The sequence below is a fragment of the Triturus cristatus genome, chromosome 1_2 (genome assembly GCF_964204655.1).
Source record: "Triturus cristatus chromosome 1_2, aTriCri1.1, whole genome shotgun sequence".
NCBI classification, from domain to species: domain Eukaryota; kingdom Metazoa; phylum Chordata; class Amphibia; order Caudata; family Salamandridae; genus Triturus; species Triturus cristatus.
The window spans coordinates 844,337,268-844,363,940 of NC_140580.1; the positions used below are offsets into that span (position 1 = coordinate 844,337,268).

General features: G+C 43.5%; 1 protein-coding gene across 5 annotated transcripts in view; it reads left to right on the forward strand.

The window, feature by feature from the left end:
- Positions 1–26,673, forward strand: part of RAP1GAP (RAP1 GTPase activating protein) — a 1,002,066-nt gene that overhangs the window by 671,405 nt on the left and 303,988 nt on the right. For all 5 annotated transcript variants that reach the window (XM_085608997.1, XM_085609001.1, XM_085608999.1 and 2 more), the window contains one exon: positions 11,183–11,276. Coding sequence is in view for 1 of the 5 variants with exons in the window: in XM_085609001.1 (XP_085465127.1) it covers positions 11,183–11,276 (94 nt within the window). In the remaining 4 variants the exon portion in view is untranslated. The remainder of the gene's footprint in view (positions 1–11,182; positions 11,277–26,673) is intronic.

Here is a 26,673-nt window from a genome sequence, read left to right on the forward strand (position 1 = left end):
AAGGCTGGTGGGGCTGGTCAGAGCCAGGAAGGAGATAGACACTGCAGCCTAACCATTAACTAATCTACTCCAGTCCAGGCTTCCAGAGCCAGCAGTACTTAATTAAAGCCGGTGGTTTCCGGTGCTCGGCATCAACACTCGGCTAATATAATTGTCAACAACACAGGTATGGCAGTCTGCCACATGGTGGCGCTGCTCATCTAATTTAGAGAGGAGCAGAATGGTTGTTTATGAATGCAATATACATTAAGAATTACGAATGCCTTCCTCCTACTTTAGTTTTGGGGACCTCGAATAATCTGACAGTCACACTTACAGGCGAAAGAGTTGTTTTTGTACCGTCATTGACAGCGATGACAGGCAATGGGTGGTGCAAGCTGCAGTGGCCTCCTTACCAGGGCCCTGGCACTTATTCTTTTACAAATTACGCACTGCGCATGCGTGTTGAAAATCTGTTTCTTTATAGACCGTAACCAGGGGCATGACACGAGCCCTCTGCAGAGTGCCCGCCAACCCTTCAGGCGTCCCTAAACTCTTCAGAGAGACCCCATTCCATCCAAGGCCAACGAATATCTGTGAGCTATGGGAGACTTGGGGTCCTCTCTTCACATACTTATGTTACGCCTTTGGGCAGGTCCGCCCTGGAAGGAAAGTTTCAGTCGCAGTGAAAGTGCCTGAGCAGACGACTTTGGGTGTAATGTTGACCTCAAGCAGCAGCTGTGAAATGAAATGTGTCTGTAAAGTGTCTCTACAACATCGAGTGTCAGAGGCAATTTAATCTGAAGTGATGAAATAAAATATCGAGGTTATAAAGACAGAAGGAAGTAGGTAGGGGAGCTTGGCAGGGGTCCAAGGGAACAGGTTCCCGTGAAGTCGGCGACAAGGCCTCCCTATCCCGGGCTGCAGGTGAGCAAACAAACACAAAGGAGGAAAGAAGCACCATCAGGAAGAGGAGACATCCGGGAGCAGAAGAGGCCCCGCCCCGCCCGTGTACAGCAGGATCTACTCTGACAGAAACCCCCTCGTGTTAGAAGCGCCCGAGGAAGGCCACAGCCTCCTGCACAGATCAGACAGGACGTGGTACCTTTCACTCTTACAGGTGGCAACAGGGCCGGACTGGCTGTAGCAGGCACTGGGCGTTTCCCCGGTGCGCCACCAGGGTGGGGGCTGGTTTTGGACACCTGGGGGGCCGTTTTTAGGTCTCGCCTGAGACAGCGCTTTAGCGCTGCTCTGTCGAGACTTATAGTAAGCGAGTTTTGGAAGTGGAAACGAGTGCATTTCAGGCCGCCAACTACAGTGCATGTGCTCCGGGCGCGCGCACCACTTGGCAGCCTGAAAGCACTCGTTTTCTTTCACTTTCGCGGCCGCACGGCCGCTTTGATGTTTGATCGCGATCGCTATCACTTTCACATTCGCGGCCGCACGGCCGCCTCCCTTCCTCCCTCCATGAATGCCAGAAACTCACAAATGTTATATAGCGCAAACTCAAACCTATTTTATTAAGGCATTACGTGCACTCTGGTGCTAAATTTACACCGGTGACTAACGGAACGCGCTGATGTTTAAATGCATTTGTAATGCTGCAGCAGCACATTTGCTTTGCCATTTACAGCTAAAACAAACATTGTCATTGCCAATAGGTCTCGTTGGTTTGTGTTTATTAAGCTGTACTATCTGCATGTGCGCTACGAATGAAGCATGTGTTGGCAAGGGTGGCCCCAGATGCTCCTCACGCCTCCTTCCCGGGTGCTGAGTCAAGACTCCTATCTCCTTTCAAGGCTCGAGGACAAAAGGGAGGGACAGCGTGTGCAGCAGCAGCAGGGAAAGCTTCCCTCCCCCAGAGATTCCCGAGGGAAGCCTCAAGGCCTCCCAGACCCCATCCCTCAGGACAAAGAACTCTCACTTGTCAAAAGGGCCTGTATGGGGTGCGGTGACATCAAACGGACAATACCAAGCGTGCGCGTTCATTCGCAGCACACGATCTCACCTCGCTCCAAGCCTTCACTAATGCGTTCCTATTTATGTAGCGCTTTCCACAGCTGAGGCGAGGCATAAGGCGCTTGCTTTAAAATAAAGTGCCATATTCACTAGAGATGGCAGCTGCCTCTCACGCCAGAGCATGTACCTTCTGTAAGTGCCTCTGACTGGAAAAAAAGTGCTCCACAGGAATACATGGTAGGGCACGGAACCCACCCTTTCCCTGAATACAAAATTGGGCTACGAAGCATATAATGCCGTTGGAGTCTCCATTACGCGAAATAAACACTTTTGTAGAAAGTCTACCCCGGAGTAAACAACGGCAAGTTCTGAAGGAAGACAACTTCTCACGGAAAAAATGTTTGAGAGTTTATTTTTTTACAGTTTTCTTATATAGCGTGAACTCGACCCGAAGGTATCAGGGCGCTTTACATGAGCATCAGTTGTAGGACACATTCGTTTTTTTTGGTACGGGGAGATTAATTGATTTACCCAGAATCACAGGATGTTTGCGCCGACACCAATCTCAAACCCAGTTCGCCAACTTCAAAGTCGCCCGCTCTAGCCATTAAGTCACATCCTCACGATTGGCAGGTCCAAAATGTTTAACAAAAGACTTTAGCACTGACAGGTTTCACCTACCTCAACCGCTTACCCCTTCAACACAACTTCTCACACCCCTAGAGGTTACAACAGAAACCTAGAACTACAACAAGCATTTGCAATGCAATAGGTCTCGCATTTATACGAGTTTGAGCTATTGGCATTGTAAATGACAGTGCCTTTTATTTATGTTTTAAAAAACCAAACTTAAATAAAAAGCATTGTCATTTACAATGCCAATAGCTCAAACTCGTATAAATGCGAGACCTATTGCATTGCAAATGCTTGTTGTTACCTGGGGCCGGTTCTGCAGTATCAGCCACTTATAACAAAAGCGGATGCAGTGTTTTCCAAGCGCACCCGCCCTCGCCCCGTGGCTGGTCTGACTCAATTGCCAGGGCCAGTTTGCGTTCCCAGTCCGGCCTTGGGTGGCAACTTGACATCTATGGGCCTTCAGGCCTGAGTGCGCAGGCGTTGCGAGTGCAAATCATTGGTTTGTTGAAGTTCTACATGTGAGAGGAGTAAAGTAGCGGGGGCACAAATTAAATAATGTAATTAAACATACATACCTGGAATAATTTACACAAAAATCCAAATATCATCCTTGCAGCAGTTTAGGTTCACGACGTATCAGTCATTGGTGCATTAGTTGCAGTGGCACTGGGATGCAACGGTGTTAGGCAGGGTTGTATTGGGGCCACAATTCACCTGGGCAGCCAAAAAAAAGACAAGTGACCCACATTCGCAGATCCCAACCTTTCGTAACACTGCTTAGTTAGGATAAAGGAGTTAAATGATGACAAACATTTACGGTAATAAAAGTATTTTAAAGCTTATCGGGCCATTAATTATATAGGAAATTAACATTGCAATGAAAAAAATATACTTTAGAAGCAACAGAAACTCACTTTTAATTGTGTTTTTTATCCATACGTTTGCTGTGGATGTTTTGATTAATGTTCACTGGGAAACATGATACGAAAAGACCTAAAATGCCTTTTACACTCACTTTTTTATGATGTTCATTCTACTTATGCAGTTCTTAAGAGATGCCCTCCAATTTGCAGAGACTAGTGAAAGGTGCATCTGTGTTTTTGTTTAACTTGCAGCTAGCATCATGTGTATGTTCTGAGAAAGGGAATGATGCTGGTATGTAAATGCAAAAATAAACAAATATTTGTGTCAGTTTCCTTACAAGCTGATTTATATAGCATGAACTAGGCCCAGCGGCATTGGTGTGCTTTATGTGAGCACCAAATAGCATTACAGAGGGTGATATTATTTTTTTGGTTCATGTAGATTAAGTGATTTGCCCAGAATCACAGGATGTCAAACTGACCTGGGACTTGAACCTGGTTGCCCAATTTCAAAGTCAACTAAGGCCACAACCTTTCCCTGTTGAGTGCAGTAATTGTTAGCTGGCAGACATAGGAGAAGAGCAGAGACTGACTCATCTCTATTGCTTGCATGGAGTGGAGGAGGACAAAAATAAACTGAGGAGCCCCCTCGCTGGCCCTCACTAACCCCCACCACCCGGTGCTCCAGTCCTCTCCCCTGCTGCAGTCCCATGAATAGTAGGTGCTAATGGCTTCCCATCAGCAGCTCCTGTCACACCTGGAAGGAGGCAGGCACACCTCATGCTGTGACAGTCAGAGCAAGCAGCCAGCCCACTGTCATTCTCCCTCTGACATTGACCCGCTGGCCTAACTTCATGAGCATGGGGCCATGCTTCTTAAGGCTGTAACAACAGCCTTTCACGCTGTACACCAGAGGTGGAGTCCTTAGTAGGACAAAAAAACGGCTCAGGAACTAGCCTCAGCCAGAGTCCCATCAGCCAATGCCCTAATGCCCGCTTTGCCAATCCGAGGCTGGTGTTAGGGGGCCAATGGACCCAAATTCTGGCTGTATTGCAGTACCCATCCAGTGGACGGGGAACCAGTTTACCTTGCTTGCACCAGGGCCCTTGGCGGCATTACTACTCCACTGTTTAGACCTGCGATGATGTTCTGCTCCACTGTCCTAATGTCTCCGTCACCACTATTTAAAGCCTTAAATACTGTTTACTAGTCCGACAGCAGATTTCATCACAGCATGGCGAACAGGCATGCTCTGAATAATCTGGGGAGTTGCAGCACATCATGCATGCTCTACATTGGGCCATCTGGGGTGCAGCACCCAAGGTCTTGGAGGCCAGGGAGTCGAATGGTTTTATTTGGGAGTGTTTACTTGTGTAACCGAGGACCTAATTTGTAATCTTGGTTTTGAATAAAACATCTACTTACCAAAAGTAAGTGGACATTCAAATGAGAGGGCACCAATGAACCCTCTAATTATTTTTCTCTTTGTGTGGCAACAGAACGTTTGTGAGTGTGCTTTTCTCTGCTGCGTGCCGAATCAGGCTAGTAGCCAGGAGTATGGGCCCTAATCACAAAGGTAAATTCCATTTATGACCAAACTGACCTCACATATAATGGCCAGTGTTAGACCTTTTGGTGGTGTTTCCACAAACTCTTGCCTTACTCCTTCTGCTTTTCCTGAATTCGTTTGTGTCGGCCTTAGAATTCTTTGCACTTTGCGTCTACTAACGAGTGGTAAAGTGCTTGTGCCCTTTCCTTTAAATATGGTAAAATTGTCTTATACCCAATTGGCACATTTTATTTAAGTACCTAGAAAAGAAGCAGTGTACCCAGGGCCTGAAAATGAAATGCTACTAGTGGGTCTGCAGCACTGATTGTGCCACCCACTTAAGTAGCCCTTTACACATGTCTCAGGCCTTCCATTAAGGCCTGTGTGTGCAGTTTCAAACTGCCATTTTAAGCTGGCAAACTAAACTAAAGGGTGCAGTGTATTTAAAAAGTTGGACATGTACTTTTAACATTTACATGTCCTGGTAGTGAAAAACTCTTACATTTGTTTTTCACATCTGCCAGGCCTGCAGCTCCCATAGCATACCATTGGGTTACCTTATTACATTAAATAAGTGATAGTTTGGTCTCTGTAGAATTGAAAACCTTCTTTAATGGTAATCTAAATTGGATTTTAAGTCACTATTCTGAAAATGCCAGTTTTAGAAACTTCAGCACCAGATGAAGGGCAAGCCCAATATACCCTTGAGGGCTTAGGTGGATAAATTGATACAGTAAGGTTGCCGACAAGGGATTTTATTTGTAATAACTTGGTTCTATTTCTTAGTGATTCATTTTGGGGGTGTATTTAAGCAAATTACACACCAACAACAAATGTTATCAACAGAAACAATCTTTAGATAAAGAGTACACACACGGAAATTCTTTTTTTTGTGAATGAAACACAAATCTTTTTATATATAAATCAGAGTAAAAAAGGAGTACAAAAGAACCATTGGTTTTGAGCAATAGATCATGAAAGGCGGGTTAAATCAGATCCACATTTCATCAAAAGACATCTATTTCCGTATAGTTTTAACAGAGACTAATCTCATTGTTGAGAAAAAATCAACTGCATTTATCTAATGTTGTGGAATTAGATGATGGAGTCGACGTTTCGGTCTTGGGTGGCAGAAGTCCGTCAGACCATCTTCAGGACAGTTAGTAATTGCATAATTAGACCCTTCGTGAGTTCTAGAAATCCCACGTAACTTGTATTTTGTTTGTTATATTGTTGTCAGGGCGTTCTGGTTGATACTATAGCCTATCAGTTTTCAAACTTTCTCATGACAGGAGATTGAACGGGCGAAGTCCTTACTCGTTCTTTTTTCAAGAGATTTCTGATTATCGTTAAAACACGCAAAAGTCTGCCGAGGTCAGCCTCGGCAGACTTTGGCGTGTTTGAACAATAATCAGAAATCTCTTGAAAAAAGAACGAGTAAGGACTTCCCCCGTTCAATCTCCTGTCATGAGAAAGTTCAAAAACTGATAGGCTATAGTATCAACCAGAACGCCCTGACAACAATAAAACAAACAAAATGCAAGTTACGTGGGATTTCTAGAACTCACGAAGGGTCTAATTATGCAATTACTAACTGTCCTGAAGATGGTCTGACAGACTTCTGCCACCCAAGACCGAAACGTCGACTCCATCATCTAATTCCACAACATTAGATAAATGCAGTTGATTTTTTCTCAACAATGAGATTAGTCTCTGTTAAAACTATACGGAAATAGATGTCTTTTGATGAAATGTGGATCTGATTTAACCCGCCTTTCATGATCTATTGCTCAAAACCAATGGTTCTTTTGTACTCCTTTTTTACTCTGATTTATATATAAAAAGATTTGTGTTTCATTCACAAAAAAAGAATTCCTGTGTGTGTACTCTTTATCTAAAGATTGTTTCTGTTGATAACATTTATTGTTGGTGTATAATTTGCTTAAATACACCCCCAAAATGAATCACTAAGAAATAGAACCAAGTTATTACAAATAAAATCCCTTGTCGGCAACCTTACTGTATCAGTTTTAGAAACTTGCCATTTTTTTGACCCATGCATTTTGTGCCCGTAGCCTATATCCTCGGACACATGACTAAATATAGCTGGCAGTTTGTCTGTGTGTATTTCTCCCAAGAACAAATATGGGTGGCTGTATCCTAGGGGGAAATGTGGTTATCACCTCCATTCATCTTTATGTATACTAAAAAGAATAATGCCTCCCAAAACCTGTATATACTCAGTACATGGGCCATCATGTTGGAGTGTAGTGATCCTTTAGGTGCATTTAGCTTGTTGCCTCCACAAGGTCATGTAACTCTTCAGCAAATTGTAAAATCCTGATTATGCACATTTGAGTGCCCTGTGTCCCATATATCGTATGCAATACATAAAGCATAAGGCAAAGGCCTCTAAAAAAACAATATTGAGTTGTAGGAAAGATCTCACCTACAGCCTACCCTGCCTTAGATCTACCTGCCTTTCAGAAACAGCAGCCTGCCGGGAGTTTCACAATATCCTGGTGATCTGGCCAAGCTCCAATCAGAGGCTCAGTGTGATAAGACCCCTTTATATATCAAGTATTTATTTAAATTTTTTATATATAGCCCAACTCTGCCCAACTAGGCTAACACGACATGTTACAAGTAAAAATACATTGGAGAATGGAACCCTCCTTAGAGTGAAATTGGAGAAAAACGATGAACATTAAATGTTAACATAAATCAGTCACCAAGGCATGAAATGTAGATGGAATTTGGTCAAGTGGGAGGATAGAGATGTAAAATCTAGAACGAGATATGGGAAGAGGTTTGAGAAGAAAGGAGAGATGAGGGAAGAGAACACACTGGTAACAATCAGGAGATGGTAAACAAAGGTGAAAGGTGAGTGAGTGTAGGTGATAAATGGGTACATAGGAATGACAGAGCATTAGAATGAGGAAAAGGAGGAGTTAGGTGGCATTAGGTAAACACAAAAGACGAGCGAGCTACAGTAGAGGACGAGTAAAGGAGGGTACGGAGAGGGAAGATGATGAAGAAATAGGAAATCATTTAAGGAACAAGATAGGGCCAAAACAAGTGGATTTTAATTTTTTTGTGGAACTGAGGATAATCCATATGTTGATTGAGGTCTTCAGGTAGAATGTTCCATAGTTATGGGGCTGGCTCTGACAAAGACTGGGCTGCAGCAGGGTGTGGTCTGAAATCTTTGGATTTTAATACAAAAATCGTTCTACTCCTGAGGCTTTTGCATCCTCCAGTTAGTTTTAAAGAGGAAGATAGGATGGATGTTATTGGTGGATGACTTTAAAAATATTACAGCAAGCTTGCACTCGGACCATTGTACTCAGACCTTTGAGGGTCCTGCATTTCAAAGCATCAAACTGGATATTTTTCATAGAATGATAGAATGGTAGGCGGATCAATGGACATTTTAGATGGAAGCTAGAAAGTTTTCTCATGCTTGAATACTTAACAGAAGTCTTTCCAAAGGTGTGGTTAAAGGCCATCTGGTTTCCATGGAGGATATGACGGAAATAGAGTAACTGAATTTGAAATCAGCCTCCTCGGTAGACAAATAGCTGATATCTATGTAGGACACCAGATGATGGCCACTATGCTCTTTTCTGCTGAGAACGGCACCATGTTCCACTTATGCAGCTACTGCTGTGGATGTAGCTCATGAAGGGAGAAATCCCTCCTTTCTAACCATGGGGTCACTCTTCTCAAATCTATATCTGCCCAAAAAAAGCTACTAAAAGCACTTTATTTGATATACAACTGATGTCTGTCAAACATTTATAAGACATGATAAAGCCACAGAAATTCTGTAGAGGCAGCCGAATGCAAAACCATTCGATTAATGATTTTATTGCATATTATAGCCTTATAGCCCACTGCAGAGAGTTATACTGGTTGTCAATGGCCCTGAACCTAAGTCATAGGCCTGAACCCCAGTCGAGGGTCTATTATAAGGGCTTTTAACAACTAGTATAGCCAGAGGGGCTATAAGGTGTTTAGAACAATCCACCCACTGAGGGTGTGTGTTCTAAATGAAAAAGGGAGAAACAGATAGAAATACATTGGAATGTTGGAGCAGAAGGCATAAACTAGCTGTCATTAGTCCTGAGCCACTTCGTTGTCTTCAGTGGAGCTCCCATCATTCAAGTGTTCTAATATAGACTTCTAGCCTACTGCTGAGGGCTATACTGGTTATTAAAATCCCTGAACCCAAGTGATAGCCCAAACCACATGCAAGAGCCTATAATGAGGGATAGTGCCGTTACCAACCAGCATAACCAGATGCTGAAGGGCTGTATGGCTATTAGAATCACCCACTGAGGATAGGATGTTCTAAATTAAAAAGAGAGAAACAGAAAGACAAACATTGGAAAGCTGGAGCAGAAGGCTTATACCAGACATTATTAGCCATGAGCCACTTGATGGCCATCAATGGAGTTAACATCATTCCAATCTTCTAATTAGTATTAAATGTATTTGCCTTCCAGTTTCATTATTTTTAATTTACGCCTTTTGTTTTTTCTTCTCTGGTTAGTTTGTTTTTCATTTTTGTATTTGATATTTGTAATCTGTTGCTTAGCATTTGAGGGTTTGCATTTCTGCTTTATGGAATAACGATTAAAGGAAGAATCAGCTCGACAATACTTTGACTCTAATGTGCCAGTACTTTTTGTTTTATTTAATATCGTCTTGTCCTTTTCTTTTTTTGTAATGAAATATTTTAAGGGTAATAATTTTGTTGATAATTACAGTAACGATTAACATTAATAAGATCACAAATATGTTTAGCAAAATATTGTAATCTAATTAATCTTCACTCTTTTGACAGCTGTTTTTCTCATCAGGATATTTGTTCTTTGTAAATCAATATTTAAGGAGAGACTTTAGATATAAGATTATAAGGGAAGAGAAAAGGGATTTAGAAGTAGGACGTTTGAGAGGGGGTATACTATGAGTTACCATACAACTAAGAGAAAAATCTTATTTACAACTTTGATGGTCACACTGGAAACTCTCCAAAGATACATGATTTGAGGATATTGTTTTGGGGATTGCATTTTACAGACAAATAATACCAGAATATTTGATGATATTTAACTTAGAATTTTCTGTTCAATGGCAGATAATGCCTTAAGCAATTTACAAGCTTTATTCACATATACCCCTCATATGCGACCAGTACTGCTTACATTAGTATTTTTGGGTACTTCATTGCCCTATGAATATTTTCACAACTTCATATACTAAAATATGGTTATTTGGAATGTTGATTGTGAATCAGAATTGCAAATGCTTTTTGACACGTGTTGCAATTCATTTAAAAGTCAATGAATAATTGTAATTCTGAGAGTTTATTTTCGAATTCAGAACTCACATTATTTAGATTTTTGGAAAAAAAAGCATTACTATTAATTGATTGTCATTTGAAAATTTTGCTTCGAATAATACAAAGCTCACACTTTAGCATTTTGAATTTTCAGTAGCTCGAAGAATTTCCACCCTTTGGTGTAGTGGTGTGTTTCTACGCAATCTGTAAAATGCTGATTCCTTTTAATACAACCCTCTGGGGAGATATCGGCAGTAGCGGCTCGCATAGGGCGTGCTGCGGGGCGGTGGGGCAGGGGAGGGGCAGGGTGGGGGGATAGCAAACACGGACATTGGACGGAACTGAGGAAAGTGATTATTACATTCCTCCGTTCCATCGTATGTCCGTGTTTGCTACCCTCCCACCGTGCCCCTCCCCAGCCCACCGCCCCGCAGCACGCCCTATGCGAGCCGCTACTGGATATTGAGTGTTCAATAATCTCAGATTCTGCAATTGGTACCTCTCTGGTAATGGGCATCTTGTTTCCAGTGCTGGATGTGAGATGGTGAAACATCATTCAATCATTCTTCAATCATTTTTGAAGAATTGGTATTATTTGGGTCCAGGAAGAGTTTAAAAACCTGGTTCTGTAAGATGCACTATGCTAAATTTGGAACATGGAATTTACATTCTCGAGGTGTGGGCAAATGATTACATTATTGGGTCATTTATTAAATCAGTCTCCAAGACCTCAGTGTCCTGAGACAGCCTTGAAGATGTATGTGCTGAAGTGTCCAAAAGAATTGTAGCATAACGGAACATAGCATAACATAACCCGGAGTTCATACTCTCTCCTGTCTTGTCTTTCAGGAAGGCCAATGGACACATCCAACTCTTCTTCAATAGCATAGAACTGCCGAGAGTGGGTGGTGGCCCTCGACACACAGAACCACCATCTCCCAAGGTATGTATGTACCATAAAGACAATTGGTAATTTACCAACAGGAACATTCAAAGAAGTGTGGCGTGGGCCTTCACTGGTTGTTTATACTTGGGTAGATTACAAAGGTGTTTCCCAATTCAGCCAGTTCTATGTAATTGAAAATTCATCAATTTTATGATGTTGCAGAGTTTTCAAAATGCTTGCGTGGTGTAGATTATTAGCTACACCTCTATATGGAGAAAATAGAGGCACAAAGGTGAAATTAAATTAGCTGAAACTTTCCTCATAGCAAAAATGATTGAAAATGCAGAATTTTCCAAATAGTACCAAATGTTCTAAACGTTGTAAAAAGTTATTTATGATTTGGAAAACGCTTATCATTGACATTAAAAAAGGTTTTAGAAGATGTGAAAATGTTCTAAATAGTTTTAATTTGAACCCACAGAAGGTTTGCCTTTTGTGTCCAGATGCCACAATGTTGCTGGAGAAAATAGACAACTGTACATTAGACCAATTTACTCCCCCACAAATTGCTATGGTAAAACTTTCCAACTTTGCCAATTTCAAGAACTTCCTTCCAAACTTTCTAGAAGTTTGAGCTGGCAGCGGTTCAGTATTTTGCAGTTTAGAACATTGGGCCAGTATATTGATTCTTGTTGGTTAATCGTCTGGAATTTACATTGGCTGTTGCTTGTAAAGTGAAAAACGTGGTGCAATTTCACAGACTTCTCGTTGATAATAGATAATGGTGTTGGGTGATTTGGCCCCAAGATGGGATAACATTGGCGAGAAATAATTTGACTCTAAAATAGGAAGAGTGGAGGAGAAAAGCAATAGAGTGAAGAAATTCTCTGACTAAGTAAGGGAGTTTTTTTTAACTCTTGATCTTTTAATCCGCAACATATCATCTATTTGGTCTGCGGCTGCCGACTCTAGAAACAGCAATAGATAGGTTTGCTGTCAACGCATTGGTATCTGTATGAACAGCCTCATCATTTACAGGTAATGCTTCACTTACTAAGCAAGACTTACATGGGTGGTGAGCAAAAGAGGTACAAAGGCATATAGCATCTAAGCCGAGAGATGGGATCAGGTGACACAGAGAAGGTGTTAATATCTCAAAAGATCAATAAACATAGTATGCAACTACACTACCAAATGTCTACATAGAAAATAGCACCGAACATGGACTGCCATAAACTGAAACTCATTAGACATTAAATATGATATGTGCATCTAAAGCTAAGTTTGGTGCTGAAAGGAAGGACATGCAAATTTTATTACCTGAACAAATTTTATCCTAGATAACGATTATTGGCTGCCCATAGTGGGGTTTGTGCTTTTCGTACATGTGCGACCATGCATAGTTTTTCTGCACAGACTGGCAATATTTTCCCAGCAAGTGCTAGATGGTGCTAAAACTTGGTGATGGGGTTTCTTGCGAGATAAATTTCAAACTCCTTTCCATGTGACTTTGGAGTCCGATTTCTCTAAGGAGGTTGAAAAGTCCCTGTTTTAAAGTGAAAATCCTTCTCAAACTAAGGGTAATAATATTGATGTTCATGAGAATTACAGTTCACAAGAGAACATTTTTTACTTATCCGCTAGCAAAAACCCTCTATCAGAAATCCATGGCCCTAGGAGAAAGCATGAATCAAATCAAAGAATGGCCAAGCCAAAGTAAATGAGATTGCAATGGAAAATTATTTTCCTAAGACATCCAAGTATATAGAGTGTTATTGCATTCCTTGATAGAACACCCACCATGTATGGAGCTTCACAACCTATTTTTATGTGAAATGTTCTGATATGCCATGGGATTCTGGTTTGCAAGAACCTTGAAATTGTTGTTCAAGGGTGACCAAAATGGCAATAAAGCACACCTGTTTACCTGACTTCTTTTGAAAAGAAGAGGTGCCATATGAAATACGTTTGACCTCAATATGCAATGGTATGAATGAAAACTGTGATAATGAAGGCTCTCTCTAGCACATTCTATGCTTTCTCAAGCTCACAATATTTGTTTTTCAGTGATCTGATGAATTGGCTTTTGATTTGTAGTAAATTTATTATAGGTTTATCCTAATTTTAAAAAGATGGAATCATTTTGAAGTGATTTGCCTACAATAAATATGATATTGCATCGATTTCAGTATGAGAGGGAAGTTTCAGGAAGATACACAAGAAGTATACTCAACTTTCTGTCCTTCTGTCTCACAGCCCTTATTTACCTAAAACAGGGAAGCTAAACCCACAAGAGTGAGTACTGCACCCCCATGGTGATAGTGAAAGAAGAATTCCATGAAAAGGTAGAGAAAAAGATGCCAAAGGGAGGGGGACATAAAAAAAGAGAAATGGTAGTTAAAATGAAAATTGATGGAGAGAGTGAGGGGGGATGGATGTGTCACAGTAGATTTTAAAGTCATAAGGAGACTTGATTGGAAGGAGTAATATCAAAATGATTAATGTCAGTGCAGACAGATTAAAGATCAATAACAGACAGAGCGCACTGCCCGTGAAACAGATGGATGGATATTAGATTAAAAAGCAAATCAATTCTATGACAGGATTAGGACTCCCGAGAGAGCACTGACCGGGAGTTAAACTCCTCAATGAGTACAGAGCTCATACGTAGTGGCACTTTGTAGTGATCTACTCCGGTGAGCATCACCCACTTTCATGCAAACAGGCATAACGTTCACTCACTATGTGACCACCTCTGGTGAGGGTCACGCAAAAATGTTTTTTTTTAATATCCTTTTTACTCAGCTTTGCAAAAGAAAGATGCACCAAACAAGTAAGTAAAACAAATTCTGAGCGAAAAATGTACAGGAGTTTTAAATTCAATCAAGTGTTGTGTATCATTTACAGAATCTACAACCAGGATGGGAAAAAAGCTAGCCTATAATATGCATCAAAAGAACTCACCTACTACCTAAATGTTATGTAGAGCATTCCTTTGTCCCCAGGTACCACCCCTTACCATGGTGTCATACTATCAGGGGGGCATAACAATGCATTTAAAAACGTCTGCCATCAGTTACCTCCTCGTCCTATATCTTGTCATTTTTGTTGCATTCCTTGTGAATGGCCTCAGTCAAAGACCACTGCTGAGCATCTTTTAGCAATGTGTCCAACCCTGGTGCCAGCATCCACCTTCTATCCTCATCGACTGAATGCCACCTCCAGTGACTATCACTCTACTGGCCTGAAATCAGACTTAACCCCTGCACACTTGGAGTTCATCTCCCGTGAGTATCACCTACTCTCATGATGACGGTTCTGCAACCTTAACCTGTTCTGCATCCTCATGCTGTGCATTATTCTCCCACTTTGTGGTTGGCCAAAAAATATTCCTCACAATAAGCAGTGTTATTTGAACCTTCGACCACAGGCTGATTTCAGTAGGCCGAATGGCGCAGAGGACCGTATTAAATACTGAGGATAACCGACAGCGTCGATAAGCCGATTTGGCTGTACATTGAAAGAGCCAGGTTGTACGTGATCTTCAACCATAAAAGGTCTATGTTGGAGAATTAATGATCCCGGGGAAATTGTTCTCTCTGTATTCCTTCAAAGACAATCTGGAAATCTAAACTATGAGGAGTACTCCCTTTAAATGTCAAAATTGGCACCCAAACCTTGGATGAGCTCAGCGTGTGTAATCGATGCCTCCCCGGCGAACATTAGTCTGAGGGTGGTGTTCTGTACTCTTTGTTTAAACCTAATGCGTTAATAAATAATTAACAAAGAGGACGACCAGCACTGGGCACAGGAAATTTGTTTAAGGAATAATTCAAACACAACAACCAACCATTCTGTACATGGGTTTCCCAGAAGAGGAGGGCGTCGATGGCATTGAGCGGACTGAAGAGGTACCGGGGTAATACAGTTATTACTCAGAGGTCGAAGCCACAAGATCATATCATTTATAAGTACCAGATTTAATACCCAAAATATTTTATCGAAGTAAGTAAAACTGAAAAGTGCAGTGCCTCATGGAGGTAAGCCTCTGAAGCTAAACAAATCACAAACTTTCGACATTGAAGACACTGGCAGAGGAAAGTGTCGTTGGAAAGAAAAATTATTTTGGGTCAAAGCCAAAAAGCACGAGCAAGGAAAGGCCAAAGAAGATTAATCCAACTTCAAAGGATGATTGAGATTGAAAATTGTCTACTGAGAAAACTACTGCTATGAAACTTTAAAATACATTGAGGGTTACAGAGGTCGTCAAGCTGGCCACGTCTTTTGGTGCTGGAAACAGAAACAACATCTGGAAGCTGAAATAGCATCCCTACTGCCAACAAAACGACCGCTGACAGAACAGGTCAAAATAGACCTAAGGAGGACATTGAAACACTCTCAAAAGGTCGTAGGCTGGTGAGTAACCCCAGTGCCAGAGTATGGACAGGATGGGAATGAAGATACAATCTGAAATAACAGCAGTCAACAGCAGGGCCTGGAAAAGGACACATGGGCACATACCAATCAGCACAGAGACGGAATCTGGGGAACTATTTAAACTATTTGCCCACATAGAATCTTACCCTTCCAGATCGCCACTCTCAGATGCTTTGGCGGTTGGACAGGATGGGAATGAAGATACAATCTGAAATGACAACAGTCAACAGCAGGGCCTGGAAAAGGACACATGGGCACATACCAATCAGCACAGAGACGGAATCTGGGGAACTATTTAAACTATTTGCCCACATAGAATCTTACCCTTCCAGATCGCCACTCTCAGATGCTTTGGCGGTTGGACAGGATGGGAATGAAGATACAATCTGAAATGACAACAGTCAACAGCAGGGCCTGGAAAAGGACACATAGGCACATACCAATCAGCACAGAGACGGAATCTGGGGAACTATTTAAACTATTTGCCCACATAGAATCTTACCCTTCCAGATCGCCACTCTCAGATGCTTTGGCGGTTGATTATTATGAACACGTGAAAATAACATTTATCACATATTGGGCTCTGCAAGAGGGGGAGGGGGAGGAGGTGGAAGCATGCTTCCTACTAAACCCTCTACAAAGGAAAAGCCAGTTTATACTTGTGCTAGAAAGTATATTGTGGCAATGCAAGAAGTTTCCCAAAATGCAGCAACATTCAGAGCTGCAATACACAGAACTACGAAGATTCAGTCTAAGGTCATTGAAATACCCGTCAGGAGTAAACAACTGTTTGATCCAACAGAAGATGATTCTATCGAAAAGATGACGAAGGCAAATGAAGCCAGCAAGGCACTGGGGGTTTTGCAAACTAGAGGCAGTCTAAAAGGGGCTTCCCTACCAGCATATAGACACGGTAGCCACCCATACTCACAAGCATGGTGTGCAGCACAGCAGACCACAGCAAGGTTCCAAGAAAAATCACCGTGGTTACATTCATCGACACCAGAACAATCTGTTACTCACTCTTCACTCCCTTCTGCACAAGAAGGTAACACCACTGCATGATCTATGCAGAACATGTGAGTCTGCAATAGATTCATGTGCAAAAGAAACATTACTTAACTTAAAAACTGTTTTGCGCTTGAAACTTGTCCAGATTTGTGATCCTCCCAACTCCCCATTGAAGGAAAGCAGATATTAAATAATAATTATACCAATTATGCCCCATAATAAAATGATCTAATAAGAAGAATGCAGATGCATACCCTGACATTATGGACTCTCCTTCAGCCTCATAGCGGGTCATACTCGGTCCACTGGTGGCCAAAATAAAATGTTGTTTGTTTCAAAGAATATTTCCAGACCCAACTACTTGGTGGTGGAATAACGCGCATCATGTGTATCTCTGATTTTCAAGCTATATAATTATTGATATAGATAAGTTCTTATGCATGACCCATGCCCAATGACAAACAGCTCTACTCTCACTGAGTGGCCTCTTCTAATGAGTTACACCCCTGAAGTCTTCTGAAGTCAGGTATGGACCTGCTCACTGATTGGCCACCTCTGTTGGACATCCCCATACGTTTCTGAAGTTAGACATGCCCTTCATTGATTGAACGGCCCCCTTCAGTGAGTGATACATTTTTCTAAAGTCAGGGTGGTTTTCAGTTTGTGAGTATCCAATTCTCATCAGTATCATGCTACTTTTTTAAAAGTCAGATGTAACCCGTGCCCACCGGTTGCCTCGGGATCACCCTGTCCACTGAGAGCCAAACTTCAAGGCCACCCATAACCTCACTCAAAGGGGGGCCTACTTCTGAGAGCAGACAGGACCTTCTCCCATGGTGATCGCAAATCTGTAATCAACTATAATGCTGAAACACGGAGAGCCCAGCTCAGAGATCAGACGCCCCTCAACCACTGAAAATCCAAACCTGTAATCAAGCAGAGTCCTCTTCCACTGAGAGGCCAACTCTGAAACCAGGCACCTCACCCACGGAGAGCCTATGTCTGAAATCATAGAAGACCCTCTAATATTGAAAGCTCCAATGCTATATCCAACCTGGGGCCCTATTATGTAACGGGCGCACTTTCCGTGTTTGCGCTGGCGCACCTTAAAACAGGTGCACCGGACGCAAACAGGGAAAGTTCGCCCTATTACCTGGAGTGTGCTGCCCCCAGGGCAACCACAAATTCGCACTGCCCCGGGGACAGTGCATTCATGTGAAAAACAGACCGGCTCCTTTGAAGCTGCTCCGTGTTTCACAGTGCAGGCGGCAACCCGCCTGCACTTTAAAGGGGGATTTGAGATCCCCTTGCAGTCAGGTGCAGTGAGTGACCCGCCTTCAAGAGGATATATGAGAGGTCCAGACGTCCCCCTCCAGAGGGATGCCATCAGGGGATAGACTGTCAGTGTACCTCCTGGCAGCTTCTTTGCCTCTGCACCCACATCTATAATACAGCACGGGCGCAGATCCATAGGGATTCCCTCATTTGCATGGGGCCATGCCCCCATGCAAATGAAGGAATGCCCTCTGATGACAGCGCTGGCGCTTTATGTGCGACAGCATTATTGGTATTACAGAAGGGGATGTAAAACCAAAGTGCCCCGGAGGTGCGCAACACCCGTGCACCCCCCGGGACACTTCCATAATATGGCCCTTGATCCTCATCTATTAAGAAGCTACCTTCTTCTAAACGTATCCTTCCCTTCTGATTTTCGCTGATTTCTTTACTTAATGAGAGCTCGCCTCTTCTAGATAACAGCTTTGCTGCTGAAGGCAGAAGTGATCCCAGGGCACTGAGAGTCCCAATTTTTCTAAATGCTGGCCAGCTGCCATGAAGTCAGTCTCCCTGCTTCCGTTGTTATCACAGGCTATATTGTAGTGTGTCTGCTTCAGTGTTTCCCAGTCCCAGAAGCATGTCTGTGTTCACATTCAAGTCTCCGTGTAAATTCTTGGCCCCAGTGTAACCTATGTCCAGTAGTCATGTCTCAGTGGTGGAGTATTCCCTGGCTCGCTGTCTGTTTATTCCCTCTCGAAGTGAATTAGTCAATCAATCAATCAATCAATCAAAGACATTTATAGAGCGCACTACCTACCCGTAGGGTCTCAAGGCGCTTAGAGGGGGGGGGGGGGGGGGCGTTACTGCTCGAACAGCCAGGTCTTGAGCTTCTTCCTGAAGGAGAGGTGGTCTTGGGTCAGGCGCAGGTCGGCCGGGAGGGAGTTCCAGGTCTTGGCGGCCAGGTAGGAGAAGGACCTTCCTCCTGTTGTGGCTCTACGGATGCGTGGGACGGCGGCGAGGGCGTGGCTGGCAGATCGGAGGTGGCGTTTGGGAGCGTAGAAGTTGATTCGGTTGTTAAGGTAGCTCGGGCCTTGATCGTGAAGGGCTTTGTGTGCGTGGGTGAGGAGCCGGAAGGTGATTCTTTTGTTGACGGGGAGCCAGTGCAGGTCTCTCAGGTGTCCGGAGATGTGGCTGTTCCGTGGGATGTCGAGGATGAGTCTGGCTGAGGCGTTCTGGATCCGCTGGAGTCTCTTCTGGAGCTTGTCGGTGGTTCCGGCGTAGAGGGCGTTGCCCTAGTCCAGTCGGCCAGCCCCAGTGTACCTGTCTCTCTGAGTTAATGGTCATACACTTTTGTCTCAGTGTACATGACTCCTTGTCCCAGTGCATGTGATGTGGCGCCCTTTCCCTTTATCTGCGTCTTCTGTCCACTGGTGTAACGAACCTTGAGGGGGTCTCCCTGCAAGGCACCTGGGGGGGGGGGGCCTCCAGGCTCAATCAGGAGCCCTGCAGCCAGAGTGCTGTGCTGAGGGGGCCCCCTGGTGCTTGGGACCCCCCGCACTGCGGGGGCCTGTGTTACGCCACTGCTTCTGTCTTAGTTACCGTGGCGGCCATCTTTCTTTCAGTGTAGTGGTGTGTTGTTGGCGCTGTCTTACTGTTCATTTCTCCTGAGGACAGTGTCTGTTTCTTTCAGTGTCGGTTTAGTCCCTGCCTGCTGCATATGTATCGCTGTCCCACCGGTTATAGCTCTGTTGTCCAGTATAAATGCCTCCCCGCCCTATACATGAAGTGTCCCTCCTTTGTAGTGTTGTAGTCTTCTGTGTTTCACTGTCGGCGTGTTCCCTGACTGTCACTTTTGTTCCTGTACACTGGCCGTCCCTCTGTGCCGAGGTGTCCGAGTGCCCTGAGCCCCGCTATCAGTGTCAGTTTCAGTCTTTCTCCTCACCCAGGCCTTGATTATGAGTGACAGTGTCCCAGTCCCGACGGGATACTGCTCCAGGTGTTTACAGGGAGCCTGGGGTCTGTGGACTCAGTAGTTCCAGGACAGGGGCCACCAGACCCGGTGAAACTGCTGCAGGGACAGTGGAAGGGAGTGTGGACAGGAACACTGCCTGCCCTTTGCTCTACCACTGAGGAGGAACCCACAATGCCTCCCTCTAGAATCAAGCTGGCGGTGCCCGCCCTGGCCGCAGGCTCACTCCATCCCCACCATGACCCATACCAGCGCTCCGACTGATTTCTGCCACCCTCTGAGGCTGGCAAAAAATGTCAGCGGATCTGTCCCCGGAATTGGGAAAAGCAGTGGAAAAAGAATCCGTATTCTCAGGTCCATATGGCTGCTCCTCATTCTGGGAACAAATCTTGTAAGTGTTGTTTTTTTTGGTGCAGGGCCATTGGCCGTAATAGGAGAGTCATCTCCCCAACCTCCGTTACCCAACAGCAAAGGCCAGAAAACTTGTAATCATGACCCTAGTGTTTTTGTGTTCCCATCACCAGTGTCAGTGTAGTCCATGCCCCTGATCAGATCTATTCTCTGTCCAGTACATTTGTTTTCCTATCCTAATATATTCCCTGTCTCAGTGTTAGTTTCCTCTCAATAGCCAAGTGCCTTATAAATGAAGGCATCAAAGTTCTTAGCTATTTCTGGTAGGGCGGCACTGTGCCTACTCTTGTCTAAAAATGGGTACCTTTAAAAGGGAGCAACACTCTCAAAAGTGCCATCATCCTTGCTGGGTTATTTATCGTGAATTCAGGGTAACCTTAATTATCATAAAGGAGGGATTCCACGCAGTAGTGCTTTAAATTCAGTCAGTGATTTATGATTTCTTTAGACAAATCATAGTTCCACAAAGTTCCCTTCCAGCAGAAGCTAGAAGTCTCTACCAAGCAGTGTACAGAATAATAGCATCCTCCTTACAGCAGGCATGATCATTTCCTCTAAGAATACACAAATCTTAGCTTCTTTGAAGTCACTGCAGCTAGTAACTTCTCCTTCATCTTCTAACATGGTATAACATGGTGATTTATGCTAACAAAGACTTCCCACATGTCCCATTCTCACGGGTTATAGAATTGTGAGCCTCTTGATTATGGAAATCATTTCCACGCTAGCCAAGCCATAAGAAAGCATCGAACATGGAGAAACAAAAAGCTCTCATGAGCCCATGACATTCGAACCACTAAACCCAGATGTTGGCATCACCTTCCTCGGTGGAACACAAAAAAACAACACTGGGACAAGTGAAGCATCTACCATTCAAACTGAACTATTCTTCCTCACTGCTGTTTGGCCTCCACACTGAAGATGCTTGCAGATCAGGTCACCACACCGGTCACAATGATCCTCAATTGTGCTTTTCCTAAGGGCAAGGTCTCCACTTCCTTCAGAGTAGCAGTGGCAACACGACTGTTGGAACCTGGACTTAGCAGCGGATTTCCAACCCTCCTGTTGTCCATAAGATAATGGAGGCCATCATCTGTGAGTGACTGCACAGGCTCTTGGAAACTCATCCGTCGCTTGACAGCCATAAGTCAGGCTTCCCTCCCAGGCAGATGATAGAAGCTGGTCTGGCAGCCTCAGAGGCTGTCTACTCTGGGCTAGCATCAAGGAGTGGTTGGCAGTCCTGATTTTATTTAAGCTGTTGACAGGCTTCAACACTGTGATTCACATGGAGACCACACCCCAGCACTGTTAGACGTAGTGGCAGGACGAGGAAGTGTGGACACAGTCATAGGAGGTGGAGAGATAGATAAAACACCTTGGTCAGCATTTCTCTAAGCTGGTTGATCTAGACTCCATAGGCTCATGTAGATCCCATGGTACTGCTTCTCTCATCCCTTATTTAATAACTGTATGCAAGCGCTGGCTGCCATCTTGACAAAGAACAATCTGAAAGTTCAGATGGACATCAACGATACGCAGCTGACGGAGTAGTGGAGATTGGTGATGACAAGCCTGTGGCTGAGAGCCTGAGGAGTATTTAGACATTGACACACCAGAGCTTGTAGCCCCGGAATGGTTCCTAGCCCGAGGTGATGGACGCGGATGCAGTAAGACTGCCTATGTGTGTCCCCAACTGGTAGGTCTCATTGGGTCCGGAACATCCTTAATACACTGACAGAGACTCCCTGCACCTTTATCTCACTCCCTTTGTGACGGTTTTTCCGTCTTTGTCATCCTCCTTCTTTTCCCTTTGTGTGTTTTTCCCTCTCTTACTCTCGGGAAATGTCTGAATAAATAAAATAAGTCCCAGCTTCCAAAATGGATGCCAGTGGCCTCCACTGGCAACCAATGGCTCAGATAAAGCACGCTGGCCAGCACTTCTCAGTAATGGTTTTAATACGTGTAATGGTGTAACACTTGTATTGAGAGAGCACCAGCACTTCTCAGAATGTGTCACACTTGCACTAGGAGAGCACCAGCACTTCTCAAAATGTGTCAGACTTGCACTAGGAGAGTACCAGCACTTATCAGTGAGGGTTTTAATGCTTGTAACAGGAGAGTATCAGCACTTCTCAGTGAGGGTGTATTGCTTGTGACGGGAGAGTATCACCAATTCTCAAAAATTGTGTACCACTTGCAATAGGAGAGGAGTAGCACTTATCAGTAATGGTTTCAATTCTTGTAACGGGAGAGTACCAGCACTTATTAGTAATGGTTTTATTGCTTGTAACGGGAGACTATCCGCACTTCTCAAAAGCGAGCAAGTACTCCATTGTGCTGAGAATCGGGTCTTCTCTCTGTATTTTCAGCTCAGGCACTAGCCATCTGCATTATTTAAGCTCCTTACCGGCTCTAGAAACAAGCGAAGGATGACTAGTCACCATATCCTTCCTCTACTCCTGCCCTTGTTATGTTATGTATTTTATGTATAATGTGCTGGGTATGTGTTATGCTATGTAACGATATATGTATTTGTAGGGTGCACTGATGCCAAAACTTCTTATCCATACCTAATTTCATAACACTGGCACAAAAAAGAGAAAAATGTGATGCAGCGTTGTGATTGGTCTGAGCGCCGTGGTTCTGTGCTCACACAGAGACTGGGGGCCTGGGCATGTTCTCCACCCAGGCTGAAATGCAGGCTAGGTGGACAACATGCTATGTGTGCATGAATGTTTGGCCGGCCCGAGACGGCCTGCCAAACATTAATGCGCAAGTAGGGAGTGAAAGCCACTCCTCCCCTCCCCTACTCTTTTAGCAGAGCAGCCCCGCCCTGCCTCGCAAAGCTGCGGCACCCGCAACAAGAAAATAAAAATGATAGCATTGAGTTTTCATTTTATTTTTTCTTACACTGCTGAAAAGCAGTGGGGCGACGCTCCGCCAGCACCAGGAAGTTAATTTTGTCCGCACCTTTCTACCCATGAGATGCAACAGTTTTGAACTCCGGACGTTTAACTCCTCATTGGCCAGGGCAGGTTTCCTACTGAAACCAGGACTTGGCCTACTACCCACGTAAAAACATGTCATTATAGGTCATGGATGTCCAGCTCAGGTCTACGTCCGAAATTTCACCAATACACTTAAGATCAGTTTACAGATAATGAATCTATATGGAGCTCACTTACTTAGTCAGTGTTTATAGTGAGACAATAGCATGGATCCAGCCCTCCTGGACCAGTGTTCTTCAGGCTATTAAATAGGAGTGAATGAAGGCAAATGAGTGCACTTTTGTTTGTAAGCATTTCAGGAGTAAGAATGATCTGCTAAATAATAACTATTTAATAACATGGCCGCATATCCATATAACTATTTAATAACATGGCCGCAGATCCATATAACTATTTAATAACATGGCTGCAGATCCATATAACTATTTCATAAGGCTTTATTCGGAGCTTAAAACACAAGTCCATAAAAGCAAAACAAATACACCAAACAGTTCATGATTAAAAATGTAGACAGGTTACATGATTTATGAATATAAATAATTAAAAAAGCATACCAGGCCTTACTTTGATAGCTAATAGGAGGAAGGTTGCAGTAAAAAAGCATACGTCGGGATGTGGTTTAAAAAGCAGCTTCATAGCATCTTGTCTATTCCTTACTCCATATTTTAAAAAGATAGGTTTGAGATAGGCTCGACGGTAATTATCATAAAGGTTACAAGACAAAAGAAAGTGCATGGTGCTTTGAGCTGATACGTTATCACAAGGGCATGGGCCTACCGGGTGTTTTTTAATACACGGGTAAGCCACAAGATGATGAACTATCCCAAACCTTAATCTGGTGATAACATACCTGTGGGAGGGTCGAGTGACTAGACTCAGATATGGCTGAAAACCCTCATTTTCACAAAATTTACTATAAAACATACATGTACTTAAATTACTACTAGTTTTTTCCCTTTGCTCTAGCGTAAAATTCATAAAAACTGATTTCATCACTTTTTTAGACAGACTGGAGGAGGCGTTACAGTCGTCTTTAAGACTAATACCATAAATCTCGAAGTAACAGTTTATGACATATTTAATCCAAGGAATTTTCATGTGGCCATCAATGGTGAGACAATCTCCAATGATTGCTCTGCTTAGGGGGGTCTCTTCTTTTAACCATACAGAACGCCACAACATTAAAGGCCTTAGTGCCAGTAAATCGGAGAGGTGGGAGATACCTAGTTCTCTATGGGCCAAATCATTTGTGGCAGATTTGGGCAGACACAACAACCTTTTTAGAAAGAGGTTTTCCTCTACTTGCAGGTTCCCTGTCTTAGTATGCCCCCACACTCCGGCTCCATAAAGGGCCACAGATAAACATCTCATTTGAAAGATCGTCAACATATCTTTGATCCGTTTATCTCCAATCTTTGTAGCGAATTTGAACACCCCATGCGAGCTTTTTGCCATCCTAGCCTGGACATTATTAATCTCACTAGTCCAGCTGCCTGATTTAGAAAAGGTGATGCCAAGGTAATTAAAAGATTCCACTGTTGACACCTTATGACCTTCTAAAAAGTAAGCATGAGGTTTTTTACATATCGCCCCGCACTCCATAATGAAGGTTTTAGTCTTGTTAATCAACAGCTTTCTATCGTTGATGAACAGCAGGAACCTGTCCATCAGACGCTGTAGGCCAATAGGGGTCCTAGACAAAATTACAGCGTCGTCCGCGTAGAGGAGAACGGGTACGCTGAAATCTTTTATTTTTGGTGCGTCAGCCGCGATCTCCTTTAAAACTGCGTCCACTTTGTTGATAAAAAGGATAAAAAGCAAAGGGGCAAGCACACACCCTTGCCTAATTCCCCGTCTAACCCTAAACTTGGGGGTACACTCACCGGCCTGACCATAGCGAACACTAGAATTTAATTTGGCATAAAGTCTCGCTAGAAAGTAAACAATTGCTTCTGGAGCCCCCATTTCCAATAACGTGGTCCATAGGATATTGTGATCCACCATATCAAAAGCACTACTCAAATCTGCGAAGCAGAGATAGAGAGATCCTTTTTTAGCCTTGGTATATTTGCCTATAATTAAATCAAGGTTGAGGCATTGTTCTAATGTTCCTCTGCCCTGCCTGAAGCCGTATTGGGAATCAGCAAGGATATTATTGGACTCGGCCCATTCTTCTAACCTGACCATGAGTACCCGGCTCATGACTTTCACCGAGGAGTCCAGGAGGGATATTGGGCGGTAATTCTTTGCATCCCCCCTGTCTCCTTTCTTGAAAATCGGTACGATAATGGATTCTTCCCAAGTGTGTGGAACCCCAGTACGTACGGCAGTATTAAAAACGTTTGTAAGCAGTGGGCCCCATAATTCAGGTACTGTTTTGTATACATCAATAGGAACCCCATCAGGTCCCTGGGCTTTCCCACCCTTGCTGGATTTAATACTATCCCACACTTCGGCAATAGTAATGTCCAAGGATATAACAGGCCATCTGTCGTCATGGGATTCTCTGGTTCTGGTCGAATCAAAAATCTTGGAGAAATGGGTGACCCAACTCTCCGAACTAACATTTGCAGTTAATTCTGGGATCTTTTCATCCTTCAAAAAGGGGCTATTGACTGTTGCCCAAAATAGAGAAGAATCCGCTGTGGAGGCTGCTTGATCCAATTTTTCCCAAGCCTCTTGTTTTAGTTCAGTTTTCCTAGACTTGATAGCCGTCTGATAAATCCCTCGTAATTCCCTGATGGTTCCAATATCTCTCTTCTCATCTGACAATGCTATTTTGAGTTTTTTAAGTGCAATAGTGCAGGCATGGTCAAACCATCCCTTGGGCTGGTGTTTCGTACCCTTGTGCGATACAGTGAAGTTGCTGTCTATAATTAAATTAAGGTTGGTAAAAGTATGCAAGATTTCAGCATTTCCCTCCTCACATTCTAATATAGTAACTATTTCTGTAAGGCACTTTGACACAATGGCATTAGACTGAATGTCCGCTTTGTTGCCATTCCATCTAATACGAATACCGTTAGGGCGATGGGGCTCAATATTGGTAATAATACATGGAACAGACACAGGTCGTTCCTTCCATAAGGTTAACTCGGCAGTGATACAATTGTGGTCGCTAATCATGTTGTCTACAACCACGGGGGTAGAACACCTTGGAGCGATACCAGATGATAGGCAGATAAAATCAATCACTGTATTGGCGTTCCTTCCCGTATAAGTGGGGACAACTTCGCCTGAGTTATTAGTCTTGTTAACCGATATTTCCATGTCATATGTTGTTAAAATTTTGTTCAAAGAATTACCATATAAGTTGTGAGGGAAATGGAGGACACCATCCCCC